General features: G+C 39.7%; 1 protein-coding gene and 2 long non-coding RNA genes across 5 annotated transcripts in view; 1 reads left to right on the forward strand and 2 right to left on the reverse strand.

Moving 5' to 3' along the window:
- LOC144057529 (uncharacterized) overlaps window positions 1-20398 on the reverse strand; it is a 105769-nt gene that overhangs the window by 78908 nt on the left and 6463 nt on the right. Inside the window, exons 3-5 of one of the 3 annotated variants that reach the window (XR_013295281.1) lie at window positions 6570-6606; window positions 6294-6477; window positions 4952-5225 (exon numbers count right to left, since the gene is read on the reverse strand). This is a non-coding gene — a long non-coding RNA (uncharacterized LOC144057529). Of the gene's footprint in view, window positions 1-1927; window positions 2069-4951; window positions 5226-6293; window positions 6607-20398 lie in introns of all 3 variants that reach the window. The other 2 variants (XR_013295280.1, XR_013295279.1) reach the window with 2 other exon arrangements.
- On the forward strand, window positions 1781-18865 carry LOC144057530 (uncharacterized). Its single transcript, XR_013295282.1, has 2 exons — window positions 1781-1952; window positions 18512-18865. It is a non-coding gene; the product is annotated as an uncharacterized LOC144057530 (long non-coding RNA).
- sox4b (SRY-box transcription factor 4b) lies at window positions 13207-17406 on the reverse strand. The gene is made up of 2 exons (XM_077575208.1): window positions 17030-17406; window positions 13207-16945 (listed from the first exon to the last, which is right to left on the reverse strand). Exon 2 carries the CDS (start codon window positions 16889-16891, stop codon window positions 15656-15658), a length of 1236 nt encoding a protein of 411 aa, XP_077431334.1. The 5' UTR covers window positions 16892-16945; window positions 17030-17406; the 3' UTR covers window positions 13207-15655.

The following is a 20398-nucleotide window of genomic DNA, read 5'->3' on the forward strand; positions in this document are numbered from 1 at the left end:
TGCGACTTTTTTTTTCAGTACTGGTGTCAATCACTGCAAAACGCATCTTGGAAGTTTGTTTGAGCTTGATAAACCATAAATGTCAAAATATTGCTTTGAGTGGGGAAAACAAGCCACATGGAAGATTCCTTTCTCCATTTTGGCCCTAAGTGTTTTCCACAACACTCCAACATGAATAAGTCATGCTAACAATGTAGCTAAGAACGTGGCTTGTCGGCTTGTTTTACGAATGTGTATGCTCACATCAGTGAGGGGCATGACTTTGGTCAGAGATGTGAGGGAGAGGGGTGGGAGGAGAGAAGTGAGGATACATACAAATCTTGCTAGTGGTTAGAAAACGACAAACTTATCACACTTGTCAGATATGCGCAGTCAATTAAAAAAAGTATTTTCTTGAAGTAAACATGCTTAAATGGCTATTAATTAATCCTCATTGATTTAGGATTCAGATTCAGCAAAATCCTAAACTTAGTCTAGGAAATGAATTGGTACTTAACCTGGACAATAATTCCTATGACCTTATGGGCCATTCTAATGCTTGCCTGTTTCATCTGGAATGTCCAATAGAACACTTTTGTTCTCCTGCAACCAATGACATAAATAATGTCGTGCTCTTAAGAATATTTGACACTCTTATTAAGTTTTGATGTTCTTGTATTCAGTTATGTATGCTCTGCGCCAACACAGCAATATGTGTTTTGTTTTGTTTTGTTATCTTCAACTAGATGAAGATCTTAAATTTGTGTGATAGTAAAACCAGATGGATGATATGCTACAAAACCACTGCCCATTTTAATGAGCATTCCATCTTAGTCACACATTTAAGCTTCATAGCGGGTAGATGACACAGATTAAAGTGCTAATGCTGTCCTGTGTAACTCAGTGGATCAGCTTTACAACTCCTCTCCCACTGAGACAAGGCACAACGACACTCCCTCAAAATTGTAAACCAAAATGTCAACGTATTTGATAATGGTATCACAGATAAGCAATGTAATTAAGCTACACAAAGTGGAGCAAAAGCATTAAATGCCTCTATAAAGATTTGTTCTTTCTGCTTCAGCCAGAAGTTCAACAACTACAAATTGCATGTAATACATATGGAAAGCAGTCAGAAAAGCATGCACCTTACAGTAGTTACAATACTCACTTCATTGCTCATTTGGTAATTTAGCAATTTAGCAAATTAATTGTATCTGCTGACATGGATATTGTCACGTAATGTGCGGAATTAGCTGGCATGACACGGAAGTTGTAAAACAGAGTCTTTATATACAAAGTAACAAGAGAGCAGGATTCAGCCTGGAACACATGGAATGACTACTTGCATGGAAAAAGCTCGTATTAAGGAGTAGGGACAGGAAACCCCAACATGCTGAGAGAAAACTCAATGTACTGACAAAGTGTCACTCAGAAACTCCAACAAGGGCACAGAATAATTCTATATGACAGAATAAAGGCCTAGATGACAAAATGAGAGACTAGACAAAAAAGAATGACTAATACAGTACCATAGAAACTGACAACATTATCTATAGCGTCATAATAAGGAACATAGAAAACTGACAATATCATCATCACAAGGGACATAGCGACTGCATAGCAACTGACGATATCATCACAAGGGACATAGCCACTGACATCATCATCATCAGGGGACAAATAAGGACCATAACAACACAATGACCCCATGATCGAACCCAAAACAAAGTCACAACAAATGTGTTGTATTGTATGTGGTCGCTGATGATGATGATACATACACTTGACTTTAGTCTAAGCAGCTAAGTTCAGTTCCCACTCGGCCGACATAGCTCAGGTGGTTGAGTAGTTGTTTCCCAACCCGACCTTTGTGACTTTGTCAAAGTGTCCTTGGACTTGATGAATAGTAGGCGATGAGGAGACAGCGTTAAAGTACTTTGATTACCTTGAAGGTGGAAAATCGGGAAGCAGTAAGTGAAAGTCCATTTTCCATTTTTCCCAATTACCCAATGGTTTGCCATCCTATATGTGCCCTGCGATTCACTGGTGACTAGTCCAGGATGTAGTCCACCTTTCGCCCTAGACTCTGTACAGGATAAGCAATAGAGAAAATGGAGGGAATTGATAGTTGGATGTATTGTATGTGTGATTAAATACCAACATCAGAGTAACACAAAGCTAAACCTTATTATCTTCAAAAAGCTCTTTTATTTCTTCTAAACTAAACTGTGTTGATGTACTTAATAGTGAAAATTTAGCTTGATAGTAGAACCATCATCATGTACAGATTTATAATGACATGAAACTGTACAAAACTGTAAAGCAATAAACACAAAATCATTGTTGGGCCCAGTGGACAAGAGGTACACTACAGACACACACCTTTCCTCTTTCAACACATCAACATCTTTTTTTTTTTGGAGCACACGGGCAGACACACGCATGTCTCCTATCCCTGCTAAACCGTCTGCATGACTCATCAGCGCCCATACAATGCCACTGACCTATATCTGTCTCACCTGTGTGTCACCGTACCGTTGACTGACCCACATTCCACTGATCCAGCCACTTCCAGGCAATGACCCGCATCAGATCCACACGAACAGCAGGAGGTGGATGAATGCTGCTTTCCCAGAGTGGTGAAACTCTCTCACATTAACAACTACGGATTAATTATTGATAAACTGCAAATACATCAGTATTGTCACTCTTGCCTGCTGTCCTGCTGAGCCTGACATTTTCAATATTCCGTGTTTTTCAAACGCTTGCAGGTTTTACTATTAACAGGGTTTGACTTATTTTGAAATTTGTGTGACAATTAAGAATTAAGGAAATAATTCGAGAGATACATCAGGCGTATCTGAACATTATGTCTTTTAAGACGGGGTGCTTTATTGTCACTCACTCCCAGATATTTTCACTGAAAAGCAACCCCCTTCGCTCCCGGCTGTTTTACTGGATTTTGACTGATTTTGCAAGGTCCACAGAATATTCAGTTCTATTGCTATTAAAACATGGAACCTACAAAAAAAAAAAAAAAAAGATTAGGGGAAAAAAAGTATATTTGTATCTGTTTCCATTTTACAGCAATTAGCATTAGAAGATAGCTAAGTTTCATTATTCACAAACCTGTTGAAAACACTGGTAAAAAAGAGCTTGTTGCAACATGGCCCTGGCTGATCTATTATACTTTGCTGCCACCTGCTGACCGGTTTTTTATAATAACTACCATTGCTTTAAGCGACCTCTTCATATCAGAAGCCGTATCAAAGCCTTCTATATGCTCTAGCATTTATAAAAAAAAACACATTAAATACGTATAAATACGTTTTTGGGAGTGAAGGACAAAGCATTACAAAACATAGTTAAACATCTTTGGGTTTGAATGTGTTTAAGTGGACAAAGACAACTGAATTTTAAGTGTTTGTATAATAATACAGGTCTACAAAGTGCCTGGCCACCCAAGTGGGACATCAAACAACCACGTAAAGCTTTAGCTAATTGTCTATTTTTGAAAATGTGTCAGTGATCGAGCCTTTCTGCATTTTCACTCTACTGTTACAAAACAGAGGGACTGATTAACTTAATCACCTCCGCCAAAATTAGTGGATCAGTCAAGGATATGTCCGCTAGGCTGGACTAAATTCCAAAGTCAATGAATCACTTTGATGCAACGGCCGAAGCTCAAATCCAAAAGGTAAGCAGCGCTGCAGTGTTGGCAGTGATTAGCATTAGCTAACAGTCTTAAATGTTCTGATAATAATGTAATGACAGTTTTAGGCTAAGTTGTTGGCGCGTGAGGGACTTTACTGAACGTACTGCTGTGCTGTTGGCATTCACAAACGAGTCAGTGAGTGAATGTATTGCTATTTCCCTTTGCAAAGGCCTCACTGAATGAAAATGACACAATTGGGATGAAACCTCCCATGTCTAAATTTTGCCAATGTTATATTTTTTCACAGGAATGTACTATTGGTCAGTCCCTCCTGGGTTTGTTATTATTATTATTATTATTATTATTATTATTATTATTATTATTATTATTATTATTATTATTATTAGTATTATTATTATTATTATTATTACTAACCAGTCTAAAGTGTTGGAAATGGCAAAACATACCAGCTTTATTTTCCTGAGAAGTGAAGTTTTGGGAGATTCAAGGATTTTGCCCATTGCCAAGTGATATGTATATGTTCTTGTGCCAAACAAGTCTATTTTTGTTTTATAGCTTAAAATACAGAACACAAAGTTAAAAAGGTATCCATGTTGTGTTCCTCTACATCCAGTAATGCACAGCGGCAATGTGATGCTGCGGAACCACATGGTATGCAAAAATCTGAGTTAGGAGGTGGGGCTTGGATGCTACTACTAGCTCTCATTGGTTCTCAATGACATCATTGATAGGGGCTACAAAAAGACTGAAAGTGGCATGAGGCTCTCTCTCTCCACTCTAACTCTCCCTTACATGCATTATTAGCACTGGTTGAAAATAATAATTGAACAACTTGAGGTTTTTGCTTCTATCTGGCCTGAATTAACCATGAACATATTGCAAATAAATGATGCTTCTTCTCACCTGGCGATCACAAACGAGTTTTGAGTCCAGCAAAGCAGTAACAACAAAAGCTGATATGCCACTTAACAATTATGCACACAAAGCTCCAAAAGTGCTTTTAAATAAAACAATCACATTTGTTTCATGTTGCCATAATGTAGATACAACTCGTTGATATGTTTGGAAAAACAAAAAACATGTTCATGTAGTTGGCCGGCTATCTGGCACTTTACAGCACAGTCACTTGTGATGATGCTTAGCTGGTCATTACGGACAATCAAACTTATCTCCAAATAAACATTTATATCCATTTGTACTGAAAGCTGTGTGTGCATTGAAGAGAGGCTCTCTGACTGACAAAAACAATGCAATGGAAAAGTTGTAGAACAAGTATGAAGTTAGGTCACTTACTTTACCACGTAGGATCAAAATCCAATAGTCTGCCATCCTGCTGAACATTTAATCTCCAAAGTATATCCAGGTTTTTACATTTCCAAGTATGTCTTGAACGCATCCCTCAAGGGAAAGCTGCTCCAGGGGGTTTAAATCCTGAGTCTTCATATTCTCCAAAAATAAAAGTGTTCTGTCTCTTAATCCTTAAATCTTGCTCATAGATGACTCTGGAGTTCCTCCATCTGACTCCCAACATTTGAAGAACATTTAGCGGTTGGAGTGTTAGGTCCATCTGAAATCAAGAAAGAAATGGGGGGGGGGGGGTAAAATATAAATTAACACCAGCAAAAACTTTTCACTTTTAGATTTCACAATGTGTCAAAGTTTGCAGGTTTGGGAGAAAGAAATCATTAAATAAAGTTCAAAATTAGGTGTTTCAAAATATATATATATAAAAAAAATGCAGTCCTGAACTGACTAATCTAAATCTAGCATAAATAGAAATGTTAAAAACTTCAACATAAGGGATGGTGTATGGAATGTAGAGGATTCAACCACACCTATACTATTTGATAAAGGAAAGTTTTTTAAAAAAATAAAATAAAAATACATACACAGTACTGTTTATGTAAAACATAATGGTGGGGGTGAAAACAACAAAACTCGAGTAAGCGATCGTCTGTTTTGAGATCCTGAGGCATCATTCGTTTTCTGTGCTCAAAAGTAAATGTAAAATTTACTTGAGGTCTAAAAATGAAAATAAAATAACTTGCACTCATTGAAAATCATTTCCCGCTTTTAAAAAAGTTATTTCCTGGTGGATTTGTGCACCTTTCTTTAAGTTTTCTTTGTATAGACTGAGAACAAAGGAGCCTTTACTGTAACAAAGAAGCTGCTGAGACTTATACCTGTTGATCTGTTTCCTGTAAACAAATGTGAAGCTTTCAACAAATATACTAAGCTTAGCCTGTACTGAAACCTTAGCATCTCAGTTTATTCAACATTGGTTATTAATTCATGCAACAAGTTTCTTCTTCTTTTCTTCCTCACTTTACACCTGATTGCATTGTTCTAAATTCCCATAGTGCATTCGGAACCTCGCAGGAGAGCGAATAAAAAGAATTAGCAGACACATCAAGCTTTGTAATAATATTTACATGAGCAAGTACTAAATACAAACAATAAAACCACTTTAACACCCCCCCCCCCTTTTTTTCACGCACACACATTCACTGTAAACTTCTGACAGGCAGCTGCTTTGTCTTGAGTCGCAACATCCCAAAGGAACAAAAAAAGGCAACTAAACAAACTCAGCCTCACTCCCATTAAAGTTTACAGTCATTAATAGAATTACACATACTTTACAATGAGCACGATGACGTCCCTTCAAGTAGTGTCCAAAAAGCTCGAGACAGCGCATCAGACAAAGGAAAAGAGGGACCGCTTCTCTCTCTCTCGCTCTCTCTCTCCCCCTCTCTCTCTCCTGCTTGCCACTGTCTCTCTATGTCGCTCTACCTTTGCTGCTTTGTGCTCAAGTTTGAGCGCTGACGCACCAACAAGAGCGGCAACTTTTACTGGAAAAGAACACACAAAATCTCACACGCACACGCAAGTATTCATCTGTGGGGCAACTTACCTGAAGGTGCTTTGCTCCGTGCGTGTGGCCGTGCGTCCTGCACGGGGGTAAAAAAAAAATAAAGTTTGTTAGGACACATGCAGCTTTGTGTTGTGGAGTCCCCCCCTTTGTCTACACGTGTGATAGATGGATGGGGCTCGTTTTGGCCGCGCCTAGTTCATTGCGCTCTCCAAACAAGAGTCCCGCCCTCTGCGAGTCAAACTATGCACATTTCAATATACACTCCGCTATACCAACAGTGGGCATTGTGCTCATCGGTGACCAGGAGACTTTTTGTGATTTTTTTTAGCCACAAACTTCATATTATCTAGACTAATGACTCGTTTTGACACTGTTTCCTTCCTCTTAATAAAAAAAATGCACAAAAAGTCTCCTGCATTTAAACCAATGCACTTTTTGATTTGTTTTAATTTAATTCCATAGTGCATATGTTGCATTCTACTGGAAAGGACCATTTAAAGAAATAGACGCAAGAAAGTAGTCTCATAAACGTATTTGCAAACAAAACGTTCCAACATTGGCTACTTGTAGGCAAAATACTAAAAACTTAGCATTTTCCCCATAATGCCACTGTGTATTTACTTGCGCACACAGACATAATAATCATAAAATTACGAAAGAACAATGTTCACTTAATTTTCAAACATATTGGTATAACATATTGGTCAAATGCAAACATTCGATGTTTACTCCACATTGAAAAGAAGCTATTTTCTTTATTCTGCAAAAAAGGACATTTATCTACCCAGGCATGCACATTAAAAAATAATTTACTGTTAAATAAATTCACAGTCAGTCTGAACATGTTCAATAATAATTGATAAATCTCACCATTCTGTCATGATCTGTGTTTTTGCTGACTTTTTAGATTAGATTTAGTTTTATTACTTTGTCATGTGTCATGTTTTTCTGTGTCTCTTGTACATGTCTTGTCTGGGATTGTGTTCCCTCCTGTTTTCAATTAATTTTGAGCGTCCGTCATTCGGCAATCGTCAACAGTCAGGACACCCTTCCGTCATCGTCAATCCGTCAATATTTCAAGCCGAACCGCCAATTCGCCATTCGTCGATTGGTCGGCAAACGTCAATGTTCCCGTCATTTGAAGCAGGCATCCGTCAATGTTCTGTCTTTGACGGATTGCCAAATTCATTGACGATTACATTGATGGGTGAAAAAACCCTTCCGTCAATGCTCAGTTTGTCAATTTTTCAAAGTTTACCGTCAATCGTCAACAGTGTGTGTGTCAGTAAGCCAACAAAAACAGCATTTGCTATTGAATTTGCTAAATCGTAAGCTGCTTGAATTCACTAAAATATAAGGGATATCATGAAATGCTAAACGTCAAGGCTTGGGCTCGGGCATTTGGAGAAAATTAATTTAGGATGCCACCATTTGGCTTTTTTATGCTGCTCTCACTGTGGTTGGTTGATACAGTTTGACGGAACCCCCCCCCCCCCCCCCCCCCAAAAAAAAAAACTGACGTGGTGCTTATAGCAGATTGGAAAGGAAGTGCAGTTTTCAGCAAATTTTAAACAGCGTTATTGTGTATCTTGACATGTAACATTGACACAGCACAGATGAAAGAATACAAAATGGAATGGCAAAATCCTTTTTAATTGCCATTCACCGCGTTTTGTCATCAACTATTACCTGCTACTATAATTGCCTTTTGTAGTTGTATAAATCCATATCCAACAGCAACATGTCAAACGTAATAGCTACATTGATTTTTTTTTCTCTCTTCTGTTTTTCTTAAGGGGATATTGAGGGTCAGATGTGAAGATACACAACATTTGTTACATCCGAAACATCTAATAAGCATCAATATGAGAGTTACATCAACAAATCTTATATAATAATGCTCAATTTAAACTGACACAGTCCAGGAGGTAATTGTGTGCATTGGTGTGCACAACCGCCTGGTAAGCTGTGTCACTATTTTCCTCTGTGCCCGGTATTTCTCGTTAACTTATTGCTATTATAGGTTCAATTGTGCTTAAAAGTGGACATAAAATATTGTAATTTTGGAAACACACGCATCCAGTAGTGTAGATCACGCACGATCATGCAAGATTTCCGCCTCAGAAGGCTTGCTTTGAGATTGTGGTGGAACAGGATTTTTACGTTTAGTGTTCTGTGTTTAGATTATCAGAGCACATTACAGCACAGTGTGACCAAAACTGCTAAACGTTTTTTATCTTTATGTTTGGGGTCTTAAAAAATTTAAATAAAATAAATAAATCCAGATTTTAAATATCCTTATGTTCTTAAAAAAAAAATGATTTGAAATATCCTTATGTGTGTACTGGGCGTTAAAGAAAAAAAGACAAACAAGTGAACCTGCCTGTGTCAACTGCTACTGTTACTCCTACAAAAATTCAACAGCGTACACAATACCATACATTTTTTAAAGGTCAGTGTATTTTTTTGTAACACTGAGTATGTGAATTGATAAAGCAATATGACGAATACATTTTCTATATTAGATGTTTGTTTTTTAATTAATAATTTATTTTACACATAATTTGGTAATAAATTAATTCAAGCAACAATAAAATTGAGGGGCCACCGCAGAGATGAAAAGAGCCTTGCTGAAAGCGTTGTCAAAAATTTGTCATTCCATGTAAACCTGAAAAAGCTGAATGTCTAGTCACACATATGTGACTTGAAACTGATATATTCCAAGTATCCCTACATGGAGATATTTTTCTAAAGTATGGGAATTTTTGAAACATTGCTTGCAATGCAGAGAAATATCTCTTAAAAGTATATATTTTTTATCTCTTAAAAGTTATGTTTATCTCCAGCTTGCAGTGTTCAACAATACACATCCGTGTAGAAACATTAGATGACACACATGGTTCCGCTTTATATAAACGAGTAAATACGTGCTTCTGGCATGTAACGACGAGAACCACACTTCTGGAGCGAGTAGGAAACCGACTACAGTGTTCCCTCGCTACAACGTGGTTCACTTTTCGCGGCTTTGCTGTTGTGGATTTTTTTTTTGTGCAATTTTGCATGCTTTTTTTTTTTTTTTTTTTTTTTACTTATGAAGGTTTAAACATTGAGAATATTTAAACAAGAGAGAAATGTGAGAAAATGTAAATGCCTCGATTAGAAATGTGTATAAACTGTGTGGTGAGGGGTTTTAGAGCCTTAAAACATTATAATACATGTAGAACAAAGTTATACCTCCTGCGCGGATTTCCTTTATAGCGGGTATTTTTTGGAACCTAACCCGAGCGGAAAACAAGGGAACACTACTTTATTTACCGTGGTGAGTGACATGAATAATATATTTTATTTATAAGTTAGAAGCGGAAATGACGTCTATTTCTGCCATGATGTCGTCCGTGCTTCGCCCCCTTACATTGGGTTATTCCGAACGCCATGTATACAGAAGTAATTTTGTCAACTTGTGCATGTAAACGTGTTATTCCGATTGTTCCAGAAACCCAAATTCTGACCATAACCTGAATATTGCCTGCATGTAAACGTAGTCTGTGAAATACCTTAGCCAGGTGAAATCACCATTTACAACTATTTCCTCACAAAATGAGACACTCATTTTTTAAGATTTGTCTCCTCTAGTACAGTGGTTCTCGAGTCCAGCCTGTTTTCCATGTCTCTCTCAGCCAACACAGGTGTTTCAAACGATCAGCTAATCAGCAAGCTCTGCATGAAGCCTGATAACGATCCTCAGCTGTGTTTGCTGAGGGAGAACTGGGGTTGAGAACCGCTGCTCTAGTACACTGTTTATTTGGGGGAAGGTATGCACTGATAGTCCTCTTCACCATTGTTTATTGTTTACAAGATTTACGTGAAACCTGTAGATTTGCATGATAATACTAAGTCCCAACTCCTTTCACGCCATGACCACACTATGTATGTGGTCATCCAACCTACCGCCGACCCACCACACACCAACCCCCAATCTCACACTCTTTTGGAGTTAATGTTGGTCGGCAAACCAGCTCACTTATCGTCAATAACTGGGTTAAAGTGTGGAGCCGAAGTTTGTCAGTCAAAACAAATATTTAATAATAATAATTTAAAAAATTAGCAAATCTACTGGTCACACCACATCTGGTGCATCATTTTGGGTGCAAAACGCAACCATTTAGGGACAGTCTGCAGATATATGAATAGAAACACTGAAAATGGAGCAAAAACATCAAACGTGCAGATTCAGTCTGAAGCCAAACCTGAAATAAAACGAGAGAAATACTGATTCCACCACTGCTTCAGCCCCCCGGGAAGAGAGCTGAGCAGATAGGCTCTCTTTACCCACCCACTAGCACAGCTCTTATCCCCCCTGCTGTGGTTTTACTGGACCACTGACTCCAGCAGCGAGCCTGTTCCGCTCCACTCTGCTGTGCCCCGGCTCATGCCTGCATCTCTCCCACTGAGGAGTCAGCTGAGCAATGCATGAGCCATGCATGAGCCTGTACACTGAACAGGCTTCATACAGCTTGGAGGAGCTTAACACATACACAGAGGTGCCTGTGCTCTTTGGAAACGTACAAGATTATATGGCAAACTGGTGATATTATGTGCACGCATGTACATGATGATATTTATCATCGGGGGGCTGAGGAATAAAGTATTAAACCACAGCTAACACAAAATGACTGCTGAAAGGAATATGAAAATATTTATAGTCACTGTGGAGTCAGTAATTACACCCAGCTATGCACTGTTGGGATAAAACGGATATATCAGCAAATTGGTGTGACTCTGCAAGGGCTCATACAGTTTCTTGGGGGGGACAAAAACAGTTGCAGATTCATCACTTATGCTATGAACATATAGTACTAGCAGCGGTATATCTCGTACACAGTTTGAAAACACTGCAATGCATCAGCCTTTTTTTAAATTGGTGGTTGAATACATTCCTCAGCTACTGTGCAATGTCAGTTAGGTCTTGCTCCTTACTCAGGCTACTACAGACTTTGACTAATTCAAAACCTAATGATGTTGATGATGAAATGTGACAAGTGTCACAATCAAACAGGAAAGGACCATCAATGTACATAATAGCTCTATATTGACAAACTGTTTACCATTTCATATAGCTAGTTAAGCTTGTAGTATAATACACAAAAATATTACATTGATGTGTGCTCATTTAAACCACTATGCCTGATTGAAGACCATGACCAACCATCAAAAAATAATCTGCACCCCATAAATCATCACAGAGGAGGCAGACATAGAGTGTCTGCTATCGCTGTGGGGATATCCTTGTACTGTCATTCATTTCATGCAATAGAATTTTAGCCATCACACAGACATGCACGTGTGCGCACACGCACACACACTGTAGATATTCACAGACCTAGACAAGCAGACATGCTTGTCAGCGCGCTGGAGGGCCCTTGGCTGACTGCTACTAAACCAGCCCTTCCCCCACAATAAAGATCCGTCTGGGAGAGGGGGAAGGGAAATCATGAGTGTCTGAACATCAGACAGCCACCATACAACATAATATGCTAGAATAGAATCTCTTGAAATAACAAGCAAATATGAATCAAAATTGGCCCTGAGATAACAGATGTTGACATTTAGAATTAAACCAATAGCACTTTGTAATTCTGATTTCATAATCATGCAAATAAACAGCATGCAGCATTTAAAACGAATTCAAAGATGCAATCTCAATGGCTGCACTTAATGTACTGTAAACTGTGCTTTTCATTTATTTTGTGTGTCTTAAGGGCCTGAACTTTTTCAGGGCTGATCCACGGTGTCTTGCAGACAGTACGTGTCACTCTTATAAGCAGATGTGACTATGCATCACATTCTCTTAATAAACAGCAATTGCATTCATTTTGAATACATTATGATGTGAATCACATTTACGTTAATAGGCAGCATGAATCTCATACACATTTTTAAATTCAGGTTCATGTGTCGTTGTCAATGTGAATTGACATAGGTAATATCCAAACGAGTAAATACGTGCTTCTGGTTAGGTTGTTCACCTAACCCTAACCCTAACCATTTAGCAGAACAATCATTATGAGACATTAAAGTGATCATTACCATTTAAGTTATCCATGCTCTTAACCATTAAAGTCACACATCAAAATAAGAAGTTATTGAATTATTTTAGAGGAATTTACAGTAAATTAAAATCTGTCAACCATTTACATTTCTGAATGTACACAATATACAGTAAAGTATTGAACCATATGAATCGCTGCTGTATTCATGAAAGTCAATGATTCCTTTTGCCAGATATCGGATGCAAATAAGTACGGTACTTGTGTGTAAAATCACGCTGTATCTGTAATCGCTGTCCCCTCATTCTTTCATATTTTGTCAAAGCGATATGAGCGTCAGTAGTTTTATGTACTGTAATCCAGTCTGACTGCTGACTTGACCTTTATCAGCCAAATAATGTGCATTTCAATTTGGACTGAAGAATGTTTGATATAAGCAGATATATGTTCAGATTAATTTAAATATAACATTTCTATTGGTTGTCATTCATTTGGGGGTTATTTTTTAGTAGTGTATTGCTGATTCCTGTCTAAGTTGTTTTTTTTTATTCACATTTGTACATTTGACTGTCTAGAGTCTAGACCAAATGTGTAAAAAGAAAAGTTCAACAATCAAGAAAGAATCACAGTTTCAGTTCCAGCTGATATTTATTTCCTTCCTTGAAAAAAGTTCTGTACACAAGTTTATATCAACAATCTGACAGGCAGTGAATGAACACAATTTAGCTGGCATGAGTTCTCCTCCCTTCCTCTGAGTCTCAAAAAAAGGTGGTTCCTTTGTTTATGGCATGATTAGAGACAATAACATGATAATTCTACACAGCATATTGCACAGGATGGATGAAAAATAAAGTTAATATACTTAAAAACGCTTTTATTTATATATATATATAAAAAGTCCTGAACTGACCACCTTAAAAGTAAGGATGTGTAAAAGATAGTCGTTCTAGACAGTGCCTGTCCTTGATAGCAACAACATACATAAACACACAATCTTTTTGCTTTATGATACAGTCAAATATACAAAGATTGAGTTTCATTTTTTCCATTTTTTTCTGAAAAACACAACAGCTAGGTAACCTGAATCCGAAATACAAATGCTATTCACCATGCCATAAACATACTAAACAATTATCTAATAGTTAGCCAACAAGTAGAAAAGATTATATATTCAAATACAATGAGAAACGCAGTACAAGTAGACGTTGCGGAACTCAAGTCAGAAATTTGAATATGCTTGATCTTGATCTTTTGTTGTTTGCTGTCTAAAAAGATTGAATCCAGTGGCTGGTGGATGAGTTTGACATCAGTTCATGAAAACATCAAGAATTAAAGTCAATTTTAAAGCTACAATCTCCTCGTGTGTTGTTGTAGGCAATATGTCAGAGAGAAAGTGAAATAAGAAGGAGTGGCTGCTTCAGAGACTGACTGTTAAAACCACAAGCTCCACATAATAGCTTGTGGCAATAATCAGCTCATTTGTCCTAAAGAAGCCTGTAGACTGGCACTGTAAACTGTAGAAGGTAGTCTGCCACAAAAGGCTGGTGCTGCGTTCAAGGACTATTTAAAAAAAAAAAAAACATTACATGGCCTGCATTGTTAAACATTATAGCTCTAAGATTACAATATGCTATTGGAGTCTTGCTAGTGATACTGTGACAAAATTAGCCAAATGAATTATCAATTACAGATCACTGACTAATCAGGATATCTGAAAACAGCCAAAAGTAGCTGAACAAAACTTTACATTGACCACCACAGTTCACTCTGGCTGTTTTGCTGGTTCCCACCGCAAAGAAACTTGGGCAGGCAACAACAAATAAACAATTGAGTTTTCTAACAGACCTTGAACGCAACATGAAAGCCAGCCATCTGAGGTTTCAAAATCAGTAAACCCAAACGTAGCTGAATTACTAGATTGTTGACTCCTCCTTCTCCATATAGATTTGTACAAAAATACACTGAGAAAATAATCAAACTGTTTCCTATATTTTAAGTGTCCAAAAGTGTGTACATTTAAATATAAAAAAAGGAATCAAAGTTATGTGTTTTTTTAAACTCTAGCCCTTCGCCTGAGAAGAAAATGAGACAGAACAACACATTTTGTGTGTGTGGGGGGGTGGGGTGGGGGCAAACAAAAACAGGACTTAACATGAAAAAAAAGACAAAACTGCTTGGCCCAGTATATAAATACAACATCCCATATAAAATGGAATCTGAATACATGTACAAAACAAAGCTCTGTGGATGAAAACAAAATTTGATGAGGATTTTAAATAAGATGCTATCTGAAATGATAATTTTGGTCCTGAATAGTAAAGAACATGTGTATAAAGTTCAGCACTGATTTGTAGTTGCGTTTGAATCCTGAAGTTTGAAATATTAAAACAGCTGGTGATTATTTCAGTGTCATTTTATCCCAAAAAATAAAAAAAGACAAACTGAGGTGAGGATATCTATACATTTAAATAACCCTAATACTGTACTATTTGTAACCGCTTGACAGTCTCACATAAGATGCCAGCACAAAATAGAAACAAAGTAAGCTATCATGCTTCAAGGTGTTTTTTTGCTTTTGAGAAATATCAAACTTGGAAAAAACAACAACCCACCTCGGTTTCATACAAAATCCCTCTGTGACCACATGTCAGTAAAAACGTCGCACGGCAGTCCAAAGTTATGTACCTTTTAGTGGTGAAAATCACTTGGCAAATCGGTAAAAAGTTGTGAAATGTCCCTTTAAAAAAATCATCAGCAACAACATTGATTAAGAGAACGGCGGACCGCATTAACGTGCAAATCAATCACAGTAAAGTTGTTGGGGTCAGCCAGTTCACCGCCGAGCAGGAACGCGAACCAGTGTTTACGTTTCTCCCCTTCTCGCTTGTTTTACGCACCTCCACGCTCGCCTGTTCCACAGTCATCCGCGGTCCGCACATTCAATGCGTAGCCGCCCACGAAAGGGCATTTTCGGCTTTAAAGGTTGAACTTTCCAAGCACTTGCAGAGTGCAGACGAGAAGATGGCGCTAGTTTTGAATGGGTAGTAACTGGTCTGGTAGTTTGTGCCCACTATGTTCTCAGTATGTGAAGACCAAGTTAGAAATAGTGGACTCCAGCCAGTCCCCGGAGATCATCTCGCTGACTTCTGGCGTGCAGTAGTCGGGGAACTCGAAGTGGGAGCCCCCAGAGCCGGACTCAAAGTTCAAATCCAAGTCCCTGTCCAGCACGGAGGAGCCGAAGCTCCCCAACGACATGCTGTCAAAGTTGGGGCTCGGGTTCATGTCGAGCAAGTCGTCCTCGAACTCTTCGTCCTCCGAGGAGGAAGACGACGACGAGGAGGAGGCGGAGCAGTGCGAGCCGGAGGGTGTGGGTGAGGAAGCCCGCCGACTGCTGTACGTTTGCCCGCCGTGACGCTCCGACGAGCCGCCCGGGCTTCCGCTACTGCTGCCCGGGGACTCGCTTCCCTCCTCCCTGCCGCTGGATACATCCTCGTACAGGCTGAGCGGGTCGCTGGAGTCCGCCGAGGTGCTCAGCGTCGGACTGGCCGGGACTGTGACTGACGACGCGGGGCTGACGCTCAAGCCGCCCCCGTAGACGTGGTACACCCGCCTGGCTCTCTTGCCCTCCGGTACCTGCTTGGCTGTAGACGACACCGACTTGGACTTGTAGAGGGAGTTGTGGTTGTGGTGCTCCGGTGGCTGCTCAGAGGCAAACTGTGAGGCTTTGGTGCTACTGCTGTTCCCGAAAAGTGATTTGTGGGCTTTACTGCTGGGTGATTTGTGTCCATTCTTCCTCGAAGATGAGGACGACTTAATGCTGGTGCTGTTGGAGCTACTGTTGACTTTCTCCCCCTTCTCACCGCTACTTCCCGGCTTGGAAGCGCTCGATTTTACCTTCTTCCTGGGCCGGTACTTGTAGTCGGGGTAGTCCGCCATGTGCTTGAGCCTCAGCCGCTCCGCCTGCTGGATGAAGGGAATCTTATCGCTGTCTCTGAGGAGCTTCCACCGCTTCCCCAGCCGCTTTGAGATTTCAGCGTTGTGCATATCAGGGGACTGCTCCATAATCTTCCTCCTCTCGATCTGGGACCACACCATGAACGCGTTCATGGGTCTCTTGATGTGGCCGCTCGGAGTTTTACACCACGCCGGGTTGTCGCCCAGCTTGTCCCCGGCGGTGGAGGAGGCTGTTGAGGCGGGGGAGAGAGGCGAGTCAGCGGGGTCCAGATCCATGCTCGCTCCAGTGCTCGAATCCCCGCCAAAGAAGGAGGAAAGCGCCTCCGCGGTGCTCTCTGCGTGGCTCATCTTTTGCACCATGCTTCCGTGGGCACTTAAAAGCAAACTCAGCTCTTTTGTCCCAGAGTGTGAGTTCTGTTTAAAAAAAAAAAAAAACTCGTGTGATGTGTGGTATTAACTCAGTCCAGTTTGGCCCGATATGAAACAACTTTAACTTACAGAGCCTTTTCAGTGTCTGATCCCTCTCTTCCTTCTGTGTAGTTTAAAAAAATCAATAGAGCCGAGTGGTGCACGGCACAACACAGTCTATGCGGCCCCCAAAAGGCTCCCAAGTACAGTTATGTGTTTTTTTCCTCGGCATCAGCCTGTGTCCCCTCTCCTAGAGACAAAAGCCAGACATGCTGGTGAGGGAAAGGAAAAAAGGAACTTAGAGTGAATAACACGGTCCGCCCTCCATCTGTAGACTTGCAGCAGAGTTTCAAGCAGCCCTCCAGTCGCGTCTCCCTTTGCATGCATTTATCCCTTCCCGAGATACAACGGTGATAAAAAATAAGCCAATGGGAGGCTGTCGCTAGCCTGCCTCGGCGCCAAACCGACGCCCATCTCAGCGCTGATTGGTCCAAAATGGAATCTAATAATAATCAGCGCGTGCAATGAGCAGCCTCGTGTCTGACCTCATTCCAGAATACAAGAAGAAACTTCAAATTTTTTAAAGAGACACTGGCTTATGATATCGCCCCCTCCCTTCTTTTCCTACTATTACAGCAAGCCCATGTGTATATCATTAACATATAGCTATAAGGGAAGCAACGTATGTTTTGCCATATGGAAAGTTTGAGAACAGTTTGTACCAGTGGGTAGAAGTGAATTAAAGAAATGTGCACCCCATTGAATTAACCTTTTTCCCTCTCTCATTCTAAACATATAACACATAAACATAGAGTCCCCTGGGCCATTTTAGAGGAAGCATTTAACATCTGCTTGAAAAACAAATACATATATTCCCAATAATGGTCATAGAGGGAAATATATGTCATAGTCACATATAGCTAACCTATCATAATCTGTTCAATATGAGGAAATGATGTACTCTATATATTGTTGTCTCTGTCTCTGTGTGTCTAGCGTGTGTGCGTGTGTGTGCGTGTGTGTGTGTGTGTGTGTGTGTGTGTGTGTGTGTGTGTGAACATGTTCAACATCATCATGTTGAGCAACAGAGCAGTTGAGCCTCTCACAGTATAATGTCTCACACATCAGATGATTTGGACTGATTTGAAGCCTCCCTCCCTCTCTTATTCTCTCTCTCTCTCTCTCTCTCTCTCTCTCCCTCTCTCTCTCTCCGATGGGCGGTCCTTTGTAGGAACACAACAGACCAACCCTCTGCAGGCACACACTAGTCAGAGAGGAGAGAGTGAATCGAGACGGGTGTACAATAAATGGGTGTAGAGTGTGCACAATCCCACACACGCACACACATCAAAATCCATACAGATTGCTCAGAAAACGTACTTATGTACCAGAGAGAATTAATGCTGTGGGTAAACAATTTGCACTCTTATCCATGTTTACAGTTTTAATTGATACAAACACAAATTACATTTAAATTTCTGTAACTGCTGCATTGTGGCTCCAACGAATTAAGACGATAAAATGGCATTTTTAAAGTTTTTATTATTATTATTATTATTATTATTTTTACAGCTGCGTTACCCTGGAAAGAAGCTGCAAAACATAAACAAGCACATGGACAGCCGCTGACTGCCGCTAGATGGCGTCGCAGAGCCAGACTGGGCGCAGCTCTACTACTGTATGTTGCAGAGAATTTAGGCAGCAGAGAACATACCCTATCCTGCATCAAGAACATTTAGGGTGTATGTGGGGGTGGGGTTACATAATGCCTCTGCAAGATAACCATGACATTGGGCACATTTGTGGATTTTAAAATTTGGACTGGGATGATTTGTTGAATGTTCAGTTTTGACCCACTCTCATTTTGGGACAGTTTCATCATGACTGCAAATATGAGCATGCAATAAAAATAAATAAATAAAACAATGTAATCGCCTCTGAGTTGATGTCCTTTCTCACCATCAAAGTGATATGAAAAGAGTGATGAGAGAGATTAAATGAGGTGGCCACACATTCTGTTTCTAAATGAGAGTCAGAGGTGACTTAGTCCACCGGTGGGAAATTAGTATGGAAGTATAGTCACCACTGTTACTGGATGCATTTCAGTGGTTACAATTATACTCAATATGGCCTCATATCTGCAGTGCATCCAAGTAAAGCAATGGGTAATTGGGCTCCAATTTGTGTGTTCATGGAGCAGAACAGCAATGGAAATAGGAATGTTAACTCATAAGCTCACTCTGCTTCTAAATGCCATTTTAATAAGAGACTGCGGGAAAATGTAATGGTACATAAATATGTTCCATAGAAGTGCCTTGATGGAGTGCTGGCATCATCGTTGGCAGCCTTGGGAAAGGTGGACCTAATCAAGTGGCCAGCCAATATATACATATCGTCACTGTCCTGTGAAAAACACTTGTGTATATTATTTTTTGCTCATTACAAACATCTATCTATCTATCTATCTATCTATCTATCTATCTATCTATCTATCTATCTATCTATCTATCTATCTATCTATCTATCTATCTATCTATCTATCTACCTATCTGAACTAACAGTCAATTCAACATTTCTAACAGATGCTCTGTCTTCTGTTCTATTCTATATATTGTATCATATTTGAATGTATTCTCGCACCTGGAGGCTATACAGGGTATTTTGCATACCTCTTGCCTCATATTCAGTTTGAGCACATGTCTTTTTCTTGAGTAACAGCACCCTGTCGTTTTGTTTCTTCCACTGTGCACACATTAGTATGCCTTGCATGCAGGCACACACACACATACACACGAACTGAAAGGATAAGTAGTGCTTTCAAACTTTCCTCTTGCTTTTTCGGTCACTCTCTTTTACTGCCATTGTTCTAATGTGGTGCAGCTGCCACGCGAGTTGGAGTGGGTCGCGTGCCAACCCTAATCTCAACAGGTGTTCTTTTGGAAAACTCCCACCACCCCTTACAACACCCCTCTACTTCTTTGTCATCCCTCACGCACACCCTCCCAGTGGCTAAATCCACCCCCCTCCCTCCTCCCCCGACTTGGGTTGTAATCATTTTTTTTCTTCAGCAAGTTCAGCAAATGGCATTTGATGGAAATTTTAAAGCTAAAACTGTGAGGTATTGTAAAACTAAGGTACACCTAACGAAACCAGTCTTCTTGAAAGTGGACTATAGTCACGGAGAGGCCGGTCAGGATTTCCCTAAAATGCATCACAGTTTGTTGAGTCCTTTTTTCCAGCAAATGACTTGGTGTCAGCTTTCATTCAGCAAGTACATGCACTATATGGACAGAAGTCTTGGGACATACATAAACACAAAATATACATAAATTCATTAATCATTTATTAGTTCCCTATTTTACTAAGATGTTTTAGATAATTATATGCTTCCAATCGGAGATGGGATAAAGTCAAACGTACAAGTTTCAACTAAGTCTGAAGTCACAAGCAATCCCAAGT

Source organism: Vanacampus margaritifer, chromosome 9 (genome assembly GCF_051991255.1).
Source record: "Vanacampus margaritifer isolate UIUO_Vmar chromosome 9, RoL_Vmar_1.0, whole genome shotgun sequence".
NCBI classification, from domain to species: domain Eukaryota; kingdom Metazoa; phylum Chordata; class Actinopteri; order Syngnathiformes; family Syngnathidae; genus Vanacampus; species Vanacampus margaritifer.

What these genes read in the sequence shown, in the direction of transcription:
- sox4b (XM_077575208.1), bottom strand. Translation starts at nt 16,891, where the DNA reads ATGGTGCAAAAGATGAGCCACGCAGAGAGCACCGCGGAGGCGCTTTCC.